Consider the following 14,715-nt stretch of genomic DNA (forward strand, 5'->3'; position numbering starts at 1 on the left):
TGATCGCCAAGGTATTTGTATCTTCTTTACAGATGGCGTGGCTACAGAGACAGGTGGCCCGGGGATCGTGCGCATACCAGCGGTCCAGTTTTGAACCAGTATGGCTGATCGACAAGATGAACATAAGTAACCACATTTAGACATCATACGTGTCTGCGTATATTAACGTAATCATCACCGACCCACCATCCCTCCCATCCGGTCACCATGAGACGCCTCTCACTAAAAGCAAAGAGATATAAACATAGAGATCAAGATATACAACAGAAGACAATAAATCAGACGCTTAACTTCAATTTAGGTGAGACCTAAAAAGTGCCGACGCCGATCTTAGAGTTGCCGTTACTTCGCTCGCCCTCGGTCTTCTGTGCAGCAAGGAACTTTTTGAACATATCCGTGATGTCGTTTTCTGCTTTCCTGCCTTCCTCCGCGGACTTGCCATTCTTCTCGGTGATCAAGTTCTTAAGCCATTGGTTCTCAAGCTCGAGCGCGGTGACGCGGGCTTCCAGCGCAGCGTTCTTCTCCGTTGTGTCCTTCACGGTCTTCTCTAGAGCTTGCTCGCGCATCTTCTTCTTAACTCGGAAGCGTGCACTGGCGGCAGTGTTGCGACGGCGCTTGTCCTCATCGGCGGCAACCCGCGCAGCCTCCTCGACACTGATTGGCGGGGCCTTCTGGGTGTTCTTGCGCTTAGGGCCGGGGGCGGGAGCTGCGGGGGAGGTAACGCTCGTGGGACTTGGGGCGACAACGGACGATTGGGATGGGGAGGTTATGGTCGGCGAGGTAGCAGGCTGGTTCACCTGAGGATGAACATTAGGCAGCGCGCTCGGGATTTGCGGTTGCGGCACGGCGTGGAACTGGGCATTCTGCACGGGCATGGGCTGGTTGTTCATGGAGTTCATCTGAGGGGCATAGTCATTGACGTTGCCAAACCCATCTGGGACAATTAGCGGATGTCACATCGCTGCGCCAATGGGTTGCAAATGCAAATGCAAAAAAACGAAAACAGCAAGGTCATGGATGAGTGCATCGAGGCTCAACAAGCCAAGACAATATCACGTGAAATGACGCCATCACGGGCCATTTTCGCGATATCGCCAAAGTGCCTGAGCTTGCAGTAGCCCTGACGCGCTAATCTAGTTTTGACGCACATTCGAGCGATCCACAGAGGGAAAGCACCAATAGTGGCCAGCATAGATTGCGAAAGCGTGGGATGGCGGATGGCGCGCCTCGTGCAGGGACCAGTCATCAAAGCCGCCAGCCCAAGCTCAGTACCATAATGGACAGACGTCCGAGCGCCATCAAAGAAAGCACAAAAAAAATTGAGAACTGGATGAACAAGCCAAAGAGAACCCTTTGAAAAGCTTCCATGGTTCATTTGACAAGGCCATCCAGAACGCTCGATATCGAACACCGAGAAGCCATGTAGGAAAATCGGCACTCACCACCACCCAAAATATCCAAGAATTCCATGTCAGAGTTCTGGTTCCCATTGCGCTTGTTCTCTTCAACGGGTTCGAACGATGGTAGGTTTAGGTCGAAGTCGAAGAACTCGGTGTTGGTGAAAAGCGACAGGTCCTGGTCGAGGTTGAACCCATCCTGCTGTTGTTGTTGCACCGCAACATCGTAGGGCGAGGGAATGGCATTCAGATCGTCTAGGTATTGCGAAAAGTTGGGCGCACGGCGGCCATTGTATTCAGCCATGGTGAAGCGTGAGGCGTATCGGCCTCAGAAAGTGTAGTCCACCAAAACCCTTGTCTTGCTCAATATCTCGAGTATTCCTTCTGTAAGCGTAATGACGACTGGAGGGGCACGGCGTAGAGATGCCGGCGGTGAGTCGTCGAGACCACGGTCGTTGTAAGTCGCAGAGTGTCGATGAATTGGCGGATCGTGGAGGCCGGGGTCGAGGGTCGACGTTGAAGATGGAGACAGGAGAGAAAGTGGGAAAGAGGGAGAAGAAGAGGGGATCCAGAGTGGGTGAGTCGGAGACGAGGGACGGGAGATTTTGCGTCGGATTGAGGTAAGTGTGGGGTGGCATGGAACGCTGATTAATCCTCGCAACAAATCCCGACCGATTCCCGGGCGCTTTCCGTCCGCTACGGAGCGCATACATCCACTGCTGGAACCCTTTCTTGTTGCTTTTTCTTCTGATCATACAAAGAGTTTACAAATAAATCTCTTGATCTTGCTCCTCAGTTTGCCCTTACAGATAGCTCAAGCTGTCTCGCTTGACAGTGTTTCTTATTTGTCCCTGGCCTAGAATTGGAGTCACTCGCCACCGGCTCCGAAGCCGGCATCTCCAACCGTGGCTGAACCACTGAACCCAGCCTGCATCCGGTTTTTCCCTCCTTGACCCGCTGGATGAACGGAGCAATTTCGCGACACGAACAACATTCAAGATCAAGGGCTCAGCATCTTGTTGCACCAATTCAGCCTGATACTCCTGTGATGCACATCGTCAGGATTCATCATATGTCTATAGGCTCCTGAAGGATCGACCCCTGCTCGTAATGCCTGTCTCTGATCACTCCTTGTTGGCCAGCCTTGCGTTCAGTCCTCTTCCGCAAGCTTCCTGGTTGGCTGCGGCTGGCCTTATTTTTTATCGCTGGCGCGGTTTGCGAAGAATATCTACAACTGCAGCGACTTCGTTTTGAAGGAGCTCTCCCCCGCATTGAACATATGGTGTGCTTCGAACTTTGTGCAACCGCAAGATGCGAGCGATGGCTCATAAAGTATCTCAATTGCAAAATGGTCATAAGGTATTCATGCATCGTTAGACCTTGAGACGCGCATGCAAGCGTTGGAGAATTGATTAGAAGAAGGTATTGCCTGATCGTTGAGCTGCGCCGGTTCAAGGACCAAGCACGACATCTGCATAATAGAAGGTAAAGAGGGGTTGAGTATGTTGCTGTTCATAACTTGACTCTACACCCCCTATAGGTGACTCCTTCCGCAGCTTTGTGGTATTCATTTCCACCTGATGCTTCGTAAACTTATTGTAGAAAGTGGCTCATGAGGCACCAATTGCCCGTATCACCACGTGACCCAATATATTGAGCTTGGCGGCTTTGAACGATCTCAAAACAAACAGCCGCCGGTATTTGACCTTTCCATCGTATGCAAGGAAGAGGCTCTATCAATATGAACTTTCGAAACCTCAAAGATTGACAATGCCGCGTCCAAAATCTATCCGCGCGCCAACAACAGCCAGTCTCCCAAACAATTTGCGCATACCCTCCACCACCCCTTCGCTCGTGAAGACCTTGGGAAAGCTCCCCCGCCAATCGCTTCTAGATCTTGTCTTCCAATGGCTCGACGACCGGAACGTACAGCAGTTTCCTCCTTTCTTGGAAGCAGATGAGGAAGAATCCCCTGATGACGAAGGTTTACGCCCGTACCCAGCTGAGCGCACGCTCAACGACGTGCGCAATGCCTATCAAGAGCTACAATTTCGGAAGGGCGGAAAACGAGAGGTGATCGATCGCATATTAGATGGAGATTGGAGGCATGGCATCACACTGCGACAGGTCGCGATGGTCGATCTCCGCTACGTAGACGACCACCCGGCGAGTTTGCGATGGACGGCGCTAGAACTCACGCGCATCGGCGTCTCAAGCACCGAGGCGGAAGAGACCTCCATCGCAGACATCTCAGCCTGCATACCGCGCATCCATGCCTCAACTTTCCTTAGCAAACTCCAAGAGCAGGTCTCGCCGCTCGTAAAAGCGCACTTCTACCTCGCTCGCTCAACAACCCATCCGCTCACCTTCCTCCGCATCTTCGTTACACATTCGCCCTACCAGAACCCGCGCCAGGCTCCGGACAGCCTCACCGATTCATCGCGGGTAATGTATGTCGCCTTCCCAGACAGCTGTCCTTATGTATACACATCTCTCGCTTCTGCCACCGGAGCCAAACCAACCGCCGGAACTGCCCTCGCGACGGACGCGCGAAGCCTCCAACGCATCGTTCGAGATGCCGTTCCCAAGGCCCTTTCCCTCCCTCACCAACGTTACGCCCTCAAGTCGACCTCTCTCACAGCAAAGAACCTCCAAGCGCTCCTCTCCCTCCGTGGCCCCGGCCGCTCGAACAAGGCGAACGGCGCATTCAGCATTTTCGCCGACGCTGTACTCGAGGGAAGTCCGCTAGACCCGCGGCCGTCCAACACAGTATCACCCGAAGAGCACCAGAAGCAAACCTACTACTCTCAACCCGACCAAGAGAAGGAAAACAAGACCACAGATACCGACAGGGACAAGAACGCCGAGGAGCCAACCCCTCAACAAAACGCCCCCCCCCGCCGAATCAGAGAACGCGAACTAGACTCGCGCACGGCTAAGAAGCGCAAACGAACTGTCCAATCGCGCTTCGGTATTTCTGGGACTTCACTCTCAGCTGCGCCTCTCGACCGGCTCGACGCCCGACTTCTTGATATTCCAGGCGCGGATTTCAGTGCGGATGATGAAGATGATGATGCTTCCCGTCCTGCCCTTGCTCTCACCTTCACCGGTACGGATGTCATATCCGGTATCCGCAAGCTCGCTGAGCTTGGAATTGTAGATGCCGAGCGCATGCCGTCCTGGATGACGGGCGAAGAGGGCATCAGCGTGGCCGTTGTGAAGAAAAGACGCGTGATCAATGACGGGGGCTGAAGCATAGTCTTGCGCTTGGATGACCCTACAAATCCCACTACGATGGCCTGGGCTTCTTTGAGACTTCCTACGGTAGTACCCGGGTCGATGGCTTTCGCTTACCATACCCGGAGCTTTGGAGGTTCTGCCTGATACAGGATTAACCTCATATTTTTTTTTCCCGACTACAACTCGTTTTTGAACGATATATAGACGTCTGCGCGGGATGTCTGCGTGAGCTTCTACTCCCCAAGTCCTTGGGCCCGTCATTGCATTATTGCACCCATCACCGCCGTCGGAATCCAGAACAGCAAGCTATCGGCCTTGGAAGTTAAACAGACTCGGGCTACGACAGGGGCCTAGATGTGTTACTAGATCCGCGAGAGGATAGGGGCGTGCCCCAAGCGTCTATACATGGGCAAGATGCTGTTGCTCTTATTATTACGAGCTGCGCAAACGCGATAAGACTGAACTACTCGCCTCACCATACCTACGACGCGACCTATAGTGGCTCGACACATTTCAACGAGAATCGATTAAACGAAGTGAAAGAACTCCGAACAACTAGGTGGGGTATGAGGCAGCCGGACACGAAAGATCCTTAGGTAGACCCAATACAAACTCCTTATGATAACCGAGCAACCTTGATCCAACTCCAAATCAAACGCCGAGGATGTAGGTGTGCCGAAATCTTTATGGCGTGGTAATGGCCTGATACCGAACGCCAGACTAGGCGTATTCATCGTAGTCGAAGCCGTCGTCATCGGTGCTACGCCAGCCAGAATAGTATAAGCGCCGGCGCGCCCAACGCTGATAGTACGTTGAAGAGTCTAGGATATTGTTAGTATTGAGGCACCGAGATAGAGTTAGGGGCTTCTACAGGGACGGATGCGTACCACGTTCACCTGATAAACCCATCTGACGTGCCACATTGATGTACCCGTCTGCTCCGACTCGTCCTTGACTGACGAGTTCATCCAGCGTAACGTCGACTTTGCCGTCGGCGTCTTGATTCTGCCAGGGAGAGCGACTGCGATGTTTAGTTGCTGCTCAGGAAGTTAAGGCCAAGAGCGCAGACGTACCAGTAAACACAACGGACTCCCTGCTGGTTCGACGAAGCGGCCCATTTCTGGAAGCAGGCTTTGTGGATGTTGTTCCCGCATGCAGCGCGACACCAAACAATGTCTTCCTTGTCCGGCTCGAATTCCATAAAACAGATTGGGCAGTCGCCGTCGATCGGTTTACGTTTTCCATCCGTGTCGTGGTCTTCGGCTTTGTCTTTGACTTGACGCAGTGTGGACTTTTCGTATATCTCGCGGATTTCCTGGATGATGCGTTAACTTGTGATTCGTAGCTTCAGTAGAGCTTCTCACGGATGTTAGGAATGCGAGTTGATATTGCAGGTGCGAGGGAGCGTTTAGGACTTTGACTAGAACTGCATTGGCCATTAGTGATAGGTATAAAGATGTCAAAGATAACAATAGAATAATGAAAGAATAACCCATTGAAGCGTAAGTATAGGATGACAATTGCTTACCGTAGCAAATATGCTTGCATTGATTGCCTTTAATTGCGTCAGGGCAGTTGCAGGTTGGCACCTTCCCGATGGTCGTTTTGTAAATGTTGCCCGTTGAGCCGACAATATCGAATTTCAGCTCGGGAGCTTCGTCTGTTCCAGCTACGGTTTGCCCAACAACAAACATACTAGTAGCGTACTGTTAGCAGGCCACAGATTTCCAGGGCCACGAATCCTTGGGGTTGATCGCTTACCGCTGAGTGACTGCACGTTCGAGGCGTTGCTGAAAGCTAATCGGAGGATGATCGCGAAACCTCCTCAAGCGACGCTCATCCGTTGCGTCTTCGCTTTTGGAAGCTTTTGCCTTTCCAGAAGAGCGAGTAGGAGATCCAGTGGCTTTCTTTGCTTTCCTAGGAGGCTTAACGGGTGTGTTCTTTGCGGGCGTCTTCTTCTGACGCGGGCTCTTGGTGGCGACCATGGTTGAATCTTGTTGCTTTTTCTTGGAGGAGCGCGTAGACGTAGCGCTAGAGGCCGTACGCGCAGAAGCCACTCGAGCCATCTTGATGTTCGGTTGCACCACTAATGTGAGATGCCAGGCTTCTGTTCTGGATGAAATGACTGAGGAGGCAGGAAGCAGTGTTGCTCCGTAGTGGCGCGAAGCGAAAGTGCGAATTCCGCCCACTTCCTTCAACCTGCAATCGCCGAGCCAGAGAGTTCGCAGCCCCAGTCTGATTGGTAAAGGATAGTATGTAGCCAGCACGTTGAAAAGTAAATACTGTAGACTCTGAAGGGAGCGTTGTATATAATTGCAAGTCGAGAGGGTCGAGCATTTACATCATTTCTTATCGGCCAGCGATAACCCAGAAGCTAGCCAGATTTGGACTAGTGCTGGAAGGTCCACGCGGAGCTTGCATCGGTGTTTGCTCGGTTTGTCTCAACTCCGCGATAACGTCCAGCTCTCCACCTGAAGCACTCCAGATTTATCGTCAACAATGGCTCGCCCTCGTGCTCATTCGGGCGCTGACACCCCGAAAGAGCCTCACTCGGTCTCGCTTAAAGGTATGTAAGTCGTCGGCTTCTTCGGACCTCATCTGACAGCCCAGTGTTGCGGTAAGCACCGACCGGCCTGTCCCGCAGCCCCTCTGACCTCGCAGCCTCTCACGACCCTCTTTATCATACCAATATCCGCTCCCCGCTGCGAATACGAAGATCTCCAGCAAAGCGTCCCTAAGTTCCTCGGCCGAGAATGTCGACAACCAATTCATACTCACCCCTCATGTAAAGCCCCGTTGAGATAAATGCCGAGGCTCGGATCCAGCAGGCTGATGAAGATAGCTTACACTTCCGCCTACGTTCGGGTCCGCATATGTCGGCGAAACATTTGCTTGCACCCTCAGCGCGAACAATGAGCTTCCAGAAGATACAGCCCGTGTGATAACGTCCGTCCGAATAGTTGCCGAGATGCAAACTCCATCACAAGTCTCCTCTTTAGACCTTGAGCCCTCCGATACAAACCCGAACGATGGCCTGCAGAAAGGTCAGTCGTTACAGAAGATTGTACGATTTGACTTGAAAGAGGAAGGCAATCATATTCTAGCCGTCAGCGTCAGCTATACCGAGACCTTGATGGGGAACGATTTGCAGGCCGCCAGCGGACGAGTGAGGACTTTCCGCAAGTTATACCAATTTGTCGCTCAGCCGTGTCTTAGCGTTCGGACTAAATCATCGGAGCTGGCTCCATTGGAGGTCGATAATAAGTCGCTGGGCCCGTACGGGAAGACCCGTCTGCTTCGGTTCGCTCTCGAGGCTCAGCTGGGGAACGTTGGAGATGGAGCTGTCGTTATCAAGGTGCTTTGCCCACCTCATATATAGCATACTCAACTAACGTGCACAGAAAACACACCTAAACCCTAAGCCGCCATTCAAAGCAATGTCCCTTAACTGGGATCTCGAGCGACCAGATGGGGCAGACACCCCGCCACCGACACTGAACCCACGAGATGTATTGCAGGTTGCGTTTCTTGTTGAGCAAGAAGAGGGACAGCAGGAGGGATTGGAGGCCTTACAGAAAGACTTGAGACGGGATAGTCGCGCAGTGCTGGGCCAGCTCTCGATTGAATGGAGAAGCTCCATGGGTGACAAGGGATTCTTGACGACGGGCAACTTGTTAACGCGGAAACGGGTGTGAGATCTTGGCAAACCATCTGCACAGTAAGGACTGTTCGCCTCATCACCCTTACGCCCACCGGACATCAGTTGGTCTCGGGCCCTTGGATGGCCGACAGCAGCAAGATAGAACTGCGTATTTTGTGCGTAACGTCGCGCTCGCATTCGCTGTGGTGCTGATTAGAGTTTGAAGGGCTACCATACTCCTCACTATTATGGAGAAGCTCTAGCAGGCTGACTTACACAGCCCTGGTAATGGAGCTTGTTGCGGAGGGTCATGGGCGTGCCGCGCAAGCGGGATCATGTCCACTGAACCACTCCAGCGCGGTCTCTGCTGATTACTAGGTATACCAGTTAGGTCTATGAATATATCTCCGGCCTAACATTGCAACGTGGGACCTCAAACCCCCTCGGTACCTTCTAGCTGTCTCAGAGCATTTCTCGAATCGTATCGATAGGGACGATTTACAAAGACGATTTTATTACGCGACTCCATGATAAAAATACCTTAATCTATCGTGCACCAGCACAAATTCCGTGTTTCATCGTTAGAGCTTCAATCTCATATGTTTCTCCAAGTGTTGTGATTACAAGACGCCGAAAATTCTAAAAACAACCCTAGCGCTGCGCCTGTCATATCAAGATATGATCGTGCTATCTCACGAGCAGATGGACAAACCCCCACCCAACTAAAAAGGCATAAACGCCCGACAAAGCCTCCCCTCGAAATCCTGCACCCAGTCCTCACTCCCCACACACTGCCGACACCACAGCAGTCCATCCGGGTCAACTCGCGCCTTGATACTACGCAGACGCGCATAATGCTCCCCGTAGAACGACCACTGCCAGCCTGGCTCGAGCGCATTCGCCTCGTTCAGGTACGCCCCGCTCGCGGGCTCCAGTTCCCGCAGGGCATTCAGCTTGCTGTACGTCATGTCCGCCACCATGGCGGCTTTCTGCGCCGGCGTGTACGAGTCGTCCATCTGGCGGGATGTGATCAGGTGCACGGTTGCGGAGCGCCAGGCGGGCGGTAGGGCGTTGGCCACGGGCTTCGAGCTCAGCGTCATTGTGCCGGAGATGGAGGGGTTGGGGAGGCCGTCCTTCAAATACGATTACTTAGCGTTCCGTTCCCATTGCACTCAATGCAGCTAGGGGCAGGGCGGGGAAGGGGAAGGAGAAGGGGTACATACCGTCGGCGCAACAGCCCGCGGCCCTACCTCCTGCAGCGTGCGCGCAAGGAGCCCGCGCTTCGACGCATCCCGCAGCGTCTGCTTGGTGAGGAGTCTTGACGCGGTGATCCCGTTGACCGTGCCGACGGTCTCGAACGCAGGCAGGATGGCCGTGAGGTCTGCGAAGCGGTCGAACCGGAAACACGCGTCGCTGGCGGCGGCCTTGACGGTGCCGTTGTGCCTGGCTAGGAACTGGCGCAGCGGGTGCAGGATCGCCGTTGCTTTTTCTGTAGTGGCATTGGCGCCGTACATGAAGAACGAGCCTCCGTACCCCAGCGCCGCGGAGTCAGGAGGCCCCTTGATCGTGTAGTACCCGCTGAGCCCAGCTTCCAGGACATCCGGTAGGAGGCTGTGGAGTTCGGCGATGAGATCCCACCACTTGGCCTCGGATGTGGTGTTGCGGGCCGTGAAGTCCAGGCCGCAGAGCACGACCGCGGGGTCTGGGTATGCCTTGAGGGTGAGCTCGGTCACGACGCCGAAGGTGCCGCCGCCGCCGCCGCGGATCGCCCAGAAGAGATCTTGGTTCTGGAAGGCGTTGGCGGTTAGGGTTGAGCCTGTTGGTGTGACGACTGTTGCTTGGAGGATGTTGTCTGCGCCGTTGCCGTAGTGGCCTGTCATTAGCCCGTGGCCGCCGCCGAGGGCCCAGCCGGTGACGCCGACGTCCTGGCGGGTCGTGATATTAGCCGGATATGCTAGAACCTAGGCCTCGCCGAGGGCTGGGGTGTGTACCTACCTTGTTTGTTCCGCCGACGGCAATGATGCCGTACTTGGCAGCGGCCTCGAAGAGCTCGCCGTCTTGCACGCCGGCGCCGATCGTCAATGCCATCTGGCCTTGACTGTGGCCTTGGGCTGTAGCTGTACCGTTGGCGTTGTGGCTTCCGACAGGTGTAAAGTCCGAATGGTACGTGATGCCCTTCATGTTGTGCGTCCAGATCCTGTATTGTCAGTCCAGATCCATATCCAAACATACGATCATCCGGCCGTATGTATAGGTACTAGAGTACTCACGACAAGCTCCCAGCAGCCGTATTCCTATCCCAAGAAACCCTCATTAGCAATAGATCTTCTCATCCCACCTTCCGGTAAAGAGAAAGAGCAAGAGAGAAGGGAAAAACCAACCTCCCCGCCCCATTATGCCCCGTATTCTTAACAACAACCCTAACCCCCGCCTCCGCCGCAAACCCCATCGCCGCAGCAACATGCCCCGCCTCCGTCGCATTGACCACATAAACAGGGTAGAATCCCAGACTACACCCCTTTTCGCCGGCACGCACATCCCCCGCTACGCTCGTCCCGTTGCCGTAGATCGGGTTGCAGCTGCTGTTCGCCCACACGGGGGAGTCGATGCTGACGGGGTCGGAGGAGTGGAAGGAGGCGGAGGTCCAGCTTGACCGGACGGTTGCGCAGGCGGTTGCGTTGTAGCTGGGATCGGACGGGTAGCAGACCGAGCCTGGGGGCGTGGATTTGAGCAGTCGGCCCGAGAGCGTGGCGTTTAGGGTCGCCCAGGCGGGAGGGGAGGGCCAGCAGGGGTCGTCTGGGAGCTGCGGCTGTTAGCTTGGGTGGATGAAGAAGGGGAGGGAAGGGGACTTGCGCATTTGCATGAGGCTGTTGCCGTGGCCGTGGCTAGCGGGGTGGCTAGGGCTAGAGCGGACGCCAGCTGGGTGAGAGAGGGCGCGCGCATCTCGCTTTGGATAAGATTAAAGATGTGACAAGGGTTACTGTGCAGGGAAAGAGTTCGGAAAAGGAAGCAGCTTCAGCTTTATATAGGGCGCATTTGCTTCGTCCGTACTCGTATACGGTATCCCATACCTCGTGGCCTTGGGTGGATCATGATGCACTGGTGGAACACTACCCAGGACATTCTTAAAATTGGAACAGGGCCGTCTCCACATTTATCGTACTCTAGTTCTACAGTACCTCGTCCGTCCTGTAGTTTGCATTACATGCATCTTATTATGGTTACCTAGATATTTTCCAAAAACCCAACCGGCCACTCCATCAACCCCCTAAACCCCTCTATCTCCCTAAGAACCCCCCACACCCCCCGAACAACCTGCCCCATCCACCCCTCCATAAACCAAACCCCCTCAACAGTCCGAAACAAAACAGCATAATACGCCAGAATCAACAACGCTGCCGGTCGTCGGCGGTGCAGGCACGCCAGATACTCCGCCGGCAGTCGGTACAGCCACCCGAAGACATGGGCGTTGGTTTCCGGCCCGGTATAGGAACCGTTCCTGTCGCCGTACGTAGCGGTGTAGATATCCGCGAGGCTTTCGAGGGCGCGTAGGTAGATTGGGACGTCGGGGTCAGGATGACGGTCCGCATCCGCATGCGATACGATGAAGCCCCGGAGCTTGCTCAGGGGTTCCTCCCATTCTACCCGTGGGAACCCATCGCGGCGGCAGGTCGATACAGTAGCTTGTCTGGATCCAGTGGGCCGTAGCGGCTCTAGGAGACCGGTAAACAATGTCGCTGGGTTGATGATTTCTCGGATGATCCGGACGCCGTTGATGGGGAGCTGGAGGTGCTGCTGGACTCTCGGCGTAGCTTCGCCTTCGCTCTGGGCGTCATTTACATTGCAGATCAAAAGGTCTCCTGGCCCCGTTGGCCCTGCCGCAAATGTGCAGTAGCAGACTAGGAGCGCAGAAACGTAGAGCGCGCCGGCATCCGCCGGACAGGGGTTCGCGAGCGCGGCGTTGAACCCGCGGAGCCCCTGGGAAGCGTGGGCTGCAGCGAGGGCGGAGTACTGTTGGGCTTGGGCTTGGGCGTTTGCGTCTGGGGGTAGTGTCCGATGTGGCGCCGTCTGGTCTGCAGGGGTATTGGGGGCGTTGATGGGGCGATGCTGGTGCCGGCGCTGGTAGGCCAAGTGGTGCCCCGCCACCGCGAGGAGCAGGTGCATGACGAAATGGTGTTTCAGGGCGAGCTGTGGCACGTTGTGGCCCCAGAAGCGGTGCATCGGGTCTCGGGTCTGGGTCTGGGTCTGGGTCTGGGACAAGTCGTGGTCGGACGCTGTGCTGGGGGCTGGGCCCGAGAACGTGCGCGATGTCGAGGCGATGTAATGCAAGAGGAGCTCGGTATCCGGTGTATCCAGGGGACAGCAGGCACCTGCCCTGCGGCTGTCACTACCGGTGTTGGCTGCTGTCCCCAGTGTTGTGGTAGGGTCATTTGCAGTCTGGCTGCTGGCGCTCCAATCCTTCCGCGGGCGACCTCGACGAGCAGGGCCAGGCTTGGGGGCAGTGGCAGAAGCATCCTGATCTCCGGGTTCCCTGCCAAGTCTCAGAGATGCCGCAACAGCTCCACTGCCAGGCCCAAGGCTACAGAGGGCGCCAAACCTCACGCAGCTCCGGCAAGCGGGCTTCTCCATCGTACACTGTATGCATCACGTCAGCCCACATTGGTCCAATAGCCCATGCCTCCCTGTTTGCAACAAGTTTACGGATTGCCGGCTCAGCGTACCTTGACCTTGCGGATCTTGCACATCGAGCAGCCATTTCCTTGGTCGTCATACTTAGAATGATCTCACGCACTGGGGCAGGGAGAAATGGTCGTACGTGATTTGCGGTGCGGCCGGCGCCGCCTCGTCTGGGCCGGGTCTAGGCTGGACGGAGGTTGTTCGGACAGATTCGTCATGTTGTTGATGATGAAGAACGTGTTCGAAAGAGCGAGAGTACGAAAAAGCGGAATGTAGATGGTTGAAGCGAGGAATATTCGGACAGAGTACGAAAAGGGCGGGGCGCTAGGTAAGTGATCGGCGGCCTACTACTAGGCTTCTATCTGACCCCATCATCCTTAGGGCACAGCCAAGCAGCCCTAAGCCAAGACCCAAGCCAGCGCCACGCGAAACGCCATGCAGGCTTCACGCGCCTCGTTCTTCAGCAGCACAAGGGCTATAGAATGTCGTCTTGGGAGCAAAAAAAAAAAACCAAAAAACAAAAACATACAACAGCTGGGATTCGCATGTGGTCACCCACCATACTACTAACCAGCCGGCGTGTGGCTTAAGTACGGCTGAGCGGACGGGAAGCCCTGTTCTCCACACCCTGTGGTCGTATGTACTTATGTTTCGTAATGAGTGGTTTCTATAGAACGGTTTTTGACCAGATAGACTCACTGTAGCGACCCTAAGTAGAAAGCTGCAAGGCTGATCAGCTGTGACGAACCTGAGAGCTGCCCCAAACATCGCCATAAATACCCTACCTACCATAACCAGAGACGATTCAGGAAGTATTGAGATGTCCGTGCCATTGCCATATACACCTTAGCTCCAATCCTATATGCATACGCTACCATTATTGCTCCCTACCCCTCCAGGTAAAGCCCGCCCAGTACCCTCCCAACTCCGTCGCAATCCAAACAAGCAGCCTCCAGCACTGATCTAGGCAACCGACTACTCCTTCTTCCACCCCTCCCACCTCTCAAACTCCGCCGTATCAAGCCCAAACAAATCCAACACCCGGCCAACCGTATGGTCCACCAAATCCCCCACACTAGACGGACGAATATAAAACGCCGGAACAGGGGGAAACACAACCGCCCCCGCCTGGGTGACAGTAACCATATTGCCCAAATGAATCGAACTAAGCGGCGTCTCGCGCACAGCAAGGACAAGCCTCCGCCGCTCTTTAAGAACCACATCCGCAGCCCGAGAAATCAAGTCGTCGCAGATCCCGTTCGCTATGGATGCGAGTGTCTTGACACTGCATGGTATAATCAGCATCCCCAGATCCACACGGAACGACCCGCTTGCGATGGGCGCCGCCATATCGCTGTTGCTGTAGACGTGGTCTGCCAGGGCGCGGACGTTGGACACGGTATAGTCGGTTTCGTATTTCAGGGTTGCTTCGGCCCATTTGCTCAGGATTAGGTGGACTTCGATGTTTAGGCGGCGGAGGGTCAGGATTGTTTGGATTCCGAGGATTGAGCCTGTGGCGCCGGTGAGGGCGATTATTATTCTGGGGCGGCGGGTTGCAACTGAAGTGGTTGTAGTTGTGTTAGGGCTTTGTTGGGTCGGTTGCGGTTTTGTGGAATTGGTGGTTGGTTGGGAGGTAAAGAAGTCCATGTTGATGATGGTTGCGATCAGCAAAAGCAGATTCGAGGAGAGATCTGGTAATGAGCAAGAAATAACTGCAAGGAAAAAGCCTCGCAAAATATTAGGGAATCGACAAGTATAGGG

At 54.7% G+C, this 14,715-nt stretch overlaps 7 protein-coding genes across 7 annotated transcripts; 3 read left to right on the forward strand and 4 right to left on the reverse strand.

Annotated features, from left to right (window-relative positions):
* Positions 1-308: 308 nt before the first annotated feature.
* On the reverse strand, positions 309-1,701 carry BDW74DRAFT_176716 (putative bZIP transcription factor (MetR); the record flags this gene model as incomplete). Its single annotated transcript, XM_073728707.1, has 2 exons — positions 309-934; positions 1,443-1,701. The coding sequence occupies 2 exons, from the start codon at positions 1,699-1,701 to the stop codon at positions 309-311; spliced, it is 885 nt and encodes a 294-aa protein (XP_073585112.1).
* A 1,266-nt stretch (positions 1,702-2,967) lies between these two features.
* Positions 2,968-5,200, forward strand: BDW74DRAFT_131874 (CENP-N/CHL4 family protein). Its single transcript, XM_073722304.1, has one exon. It carries the CDS (start codon positions 3,168-3,170, stop codon positions 4,647-4,649), a length of 1,482 nt encoding a protein of 493 aa, XP_073585113.1. The 5' UTR covers positions 2,968-3,167; the 3' UTR covers positions 4,650-5,200.
* On the reverse strand, positions 5,004-6,939 carry BDW74DRAFT_131865 (RING finger protein). The gene is made up of 6 exons (XM_073722303.1): positions 6,399-6,939; positions 6,166-6,332; positions 6,002-6,063; positions 5,711-5,952; positions 5,525-5,658; positions 5,004-5,458 (listed from the first exon to the last, which is right to left on the reverse strand). Exons 1-6 carry the CDS (start codon positions 6,701-6,703, stop codon positions 5,358-5,360), a joined length of 1,011 nt encoding a protein of 336 aa, XP_073585114.1. The 5' UTR covers positions 6,704-6,939; the 3' UTR covers positions 5,004-5,357.
* Positions 6,940-7,136: 197 nt separating this feature from the next.
* Positions 7,137-8,332, forward strand: BDW74DRAFT_176719 (trafficking protein particle complex subunit 13; the record flags this gene model as incomplete). Its single annotated transcript, XM_073728708.1, has 5 exons — positions 7,137-7,203; positions 7,248-7,254; positions 7,299-7,422; positions 7,480-7,992; positions 8,039-8,332. The coding sequence occupies 5 exons, from the start codon at positions 7,137-7,139 to the stop codon at positions 8,330-8,332; spliced, it is 1,005 nt and encodes a 334-aa protein (XP_073585115.1).
* Positions 8,333-8,888: 556 nt separating this feature from the next.
* BDW74DRAFT_190120 (uncharacterized protein) lies at positions 8,889-11,220 on the reverse strand (the record flags this gene model as incomplete). Its single annotated transcript, XM_073732115.1, has 6 exons — positions 8,889-9,410; positions 9,501-10,202; positions 10,273-10,474; positions 10,548-10,571; positions 10,659-11,080; positions 11,131-11,220. The coding sequence occupies 6 exons, from the start codon at positions 11,218-11,220 to the stop codon at positions 9,000-9,002; spliced, it is 1,851 nt and encodes a 616-aa protein (XP_073585116.1). The 3' UTR covers positions 8,889-8,999.
* A 417-nt stretch (positions 11,221-11,637) lies between these two features.
* On the forward strand, positions 11,638-12,209 carry BDW74DRAFT_150244 (uncharacterized protein). Its single transcript, XM_073723985.1, has one exon. The coding sequence runs from the start codon at positions 11,882-11,884 to the stop codon at positions 12,170-12,172; it is 291 nt and encodes a 96-aa protein (XP_073585117.1). The 5' UTR covers positions 11,638-11,881; the 3' UTR covers positions 12,173-12,209.
* A 1,720-nt stretch (positions 12,210-13,929) lies between these two features.
* BDW74DRAFT_176721 (UbiX family flavin prenyltransferase) lies at positions 13,930-14,601 on the reverse strand (the record flags this gene model as incomplete). The annotated part of the gene is made up of 1 exon (XM_073728709.1): positions 13,930-14,601. One exon carries the CDS (start codon positions 14,599-14,601, stop codon positions 13,930-13,932), a length of 672 nt encoding a protein of 223 aa, XP_073585118.1.
* Positions 14,602-14,715: the final 114 nt, after the last annotated feature.

Source organism: Aspergillus multicolor, assembly GCF_047715735.1.
Source record: "Aspergillus multicolor strain CBS 133.54 unplaced genomic scaffold BDW74scaffold_8, whole genome shotgun sequence".
Lineage (NCBI taxonomy): Eukaryota > Fungi > Ascomycota > Eurotiomycetes > Eurotiales > Aspergillaceae > Aspergillus > Aspergillus multicolor.

Bases quoted from the DNA above. Each gene is read 5' to 3' on its own strand.
- BDW74DRAFT_131874 (XM_073722304.1), top strand. From the start codon at position 3,168: ATGCCGCGTCCAAAATCTATCCGCGCGCCAACAACAGCCAGTCTCCCA.
- BDW74DRAFT_131865 (XM_073722303.1), bottom strand. From the start codon at position 6,703: ATGGCTCGAGTGGCTTCTGCGCGTACGGCCTCTAGCGCTACGTCTACG. The intron at 6,333-6,398 runs GTAAGCGATCAA...GTACGCTACTAG, and splicing joins GAACGTGCAGTCACTCAGCG to TATGTTTGTTGTTGGGCAAA. The intron at 6,064-6,165 runs GTAAGCAATTGT...TGGCCAATGCAG, and splicing joins ATGCAAGCATATTTGCTACG to TTCTAGTCAAAGTCCTAAAC.
- BDW74DRAFT_150244 (XM_073723985.1), top strand. From the start codon at position 11,882: ATGAAGCCCCGGAGCTTGCTCAGGGGTTCCTCCCATTCTACCCGTGGG.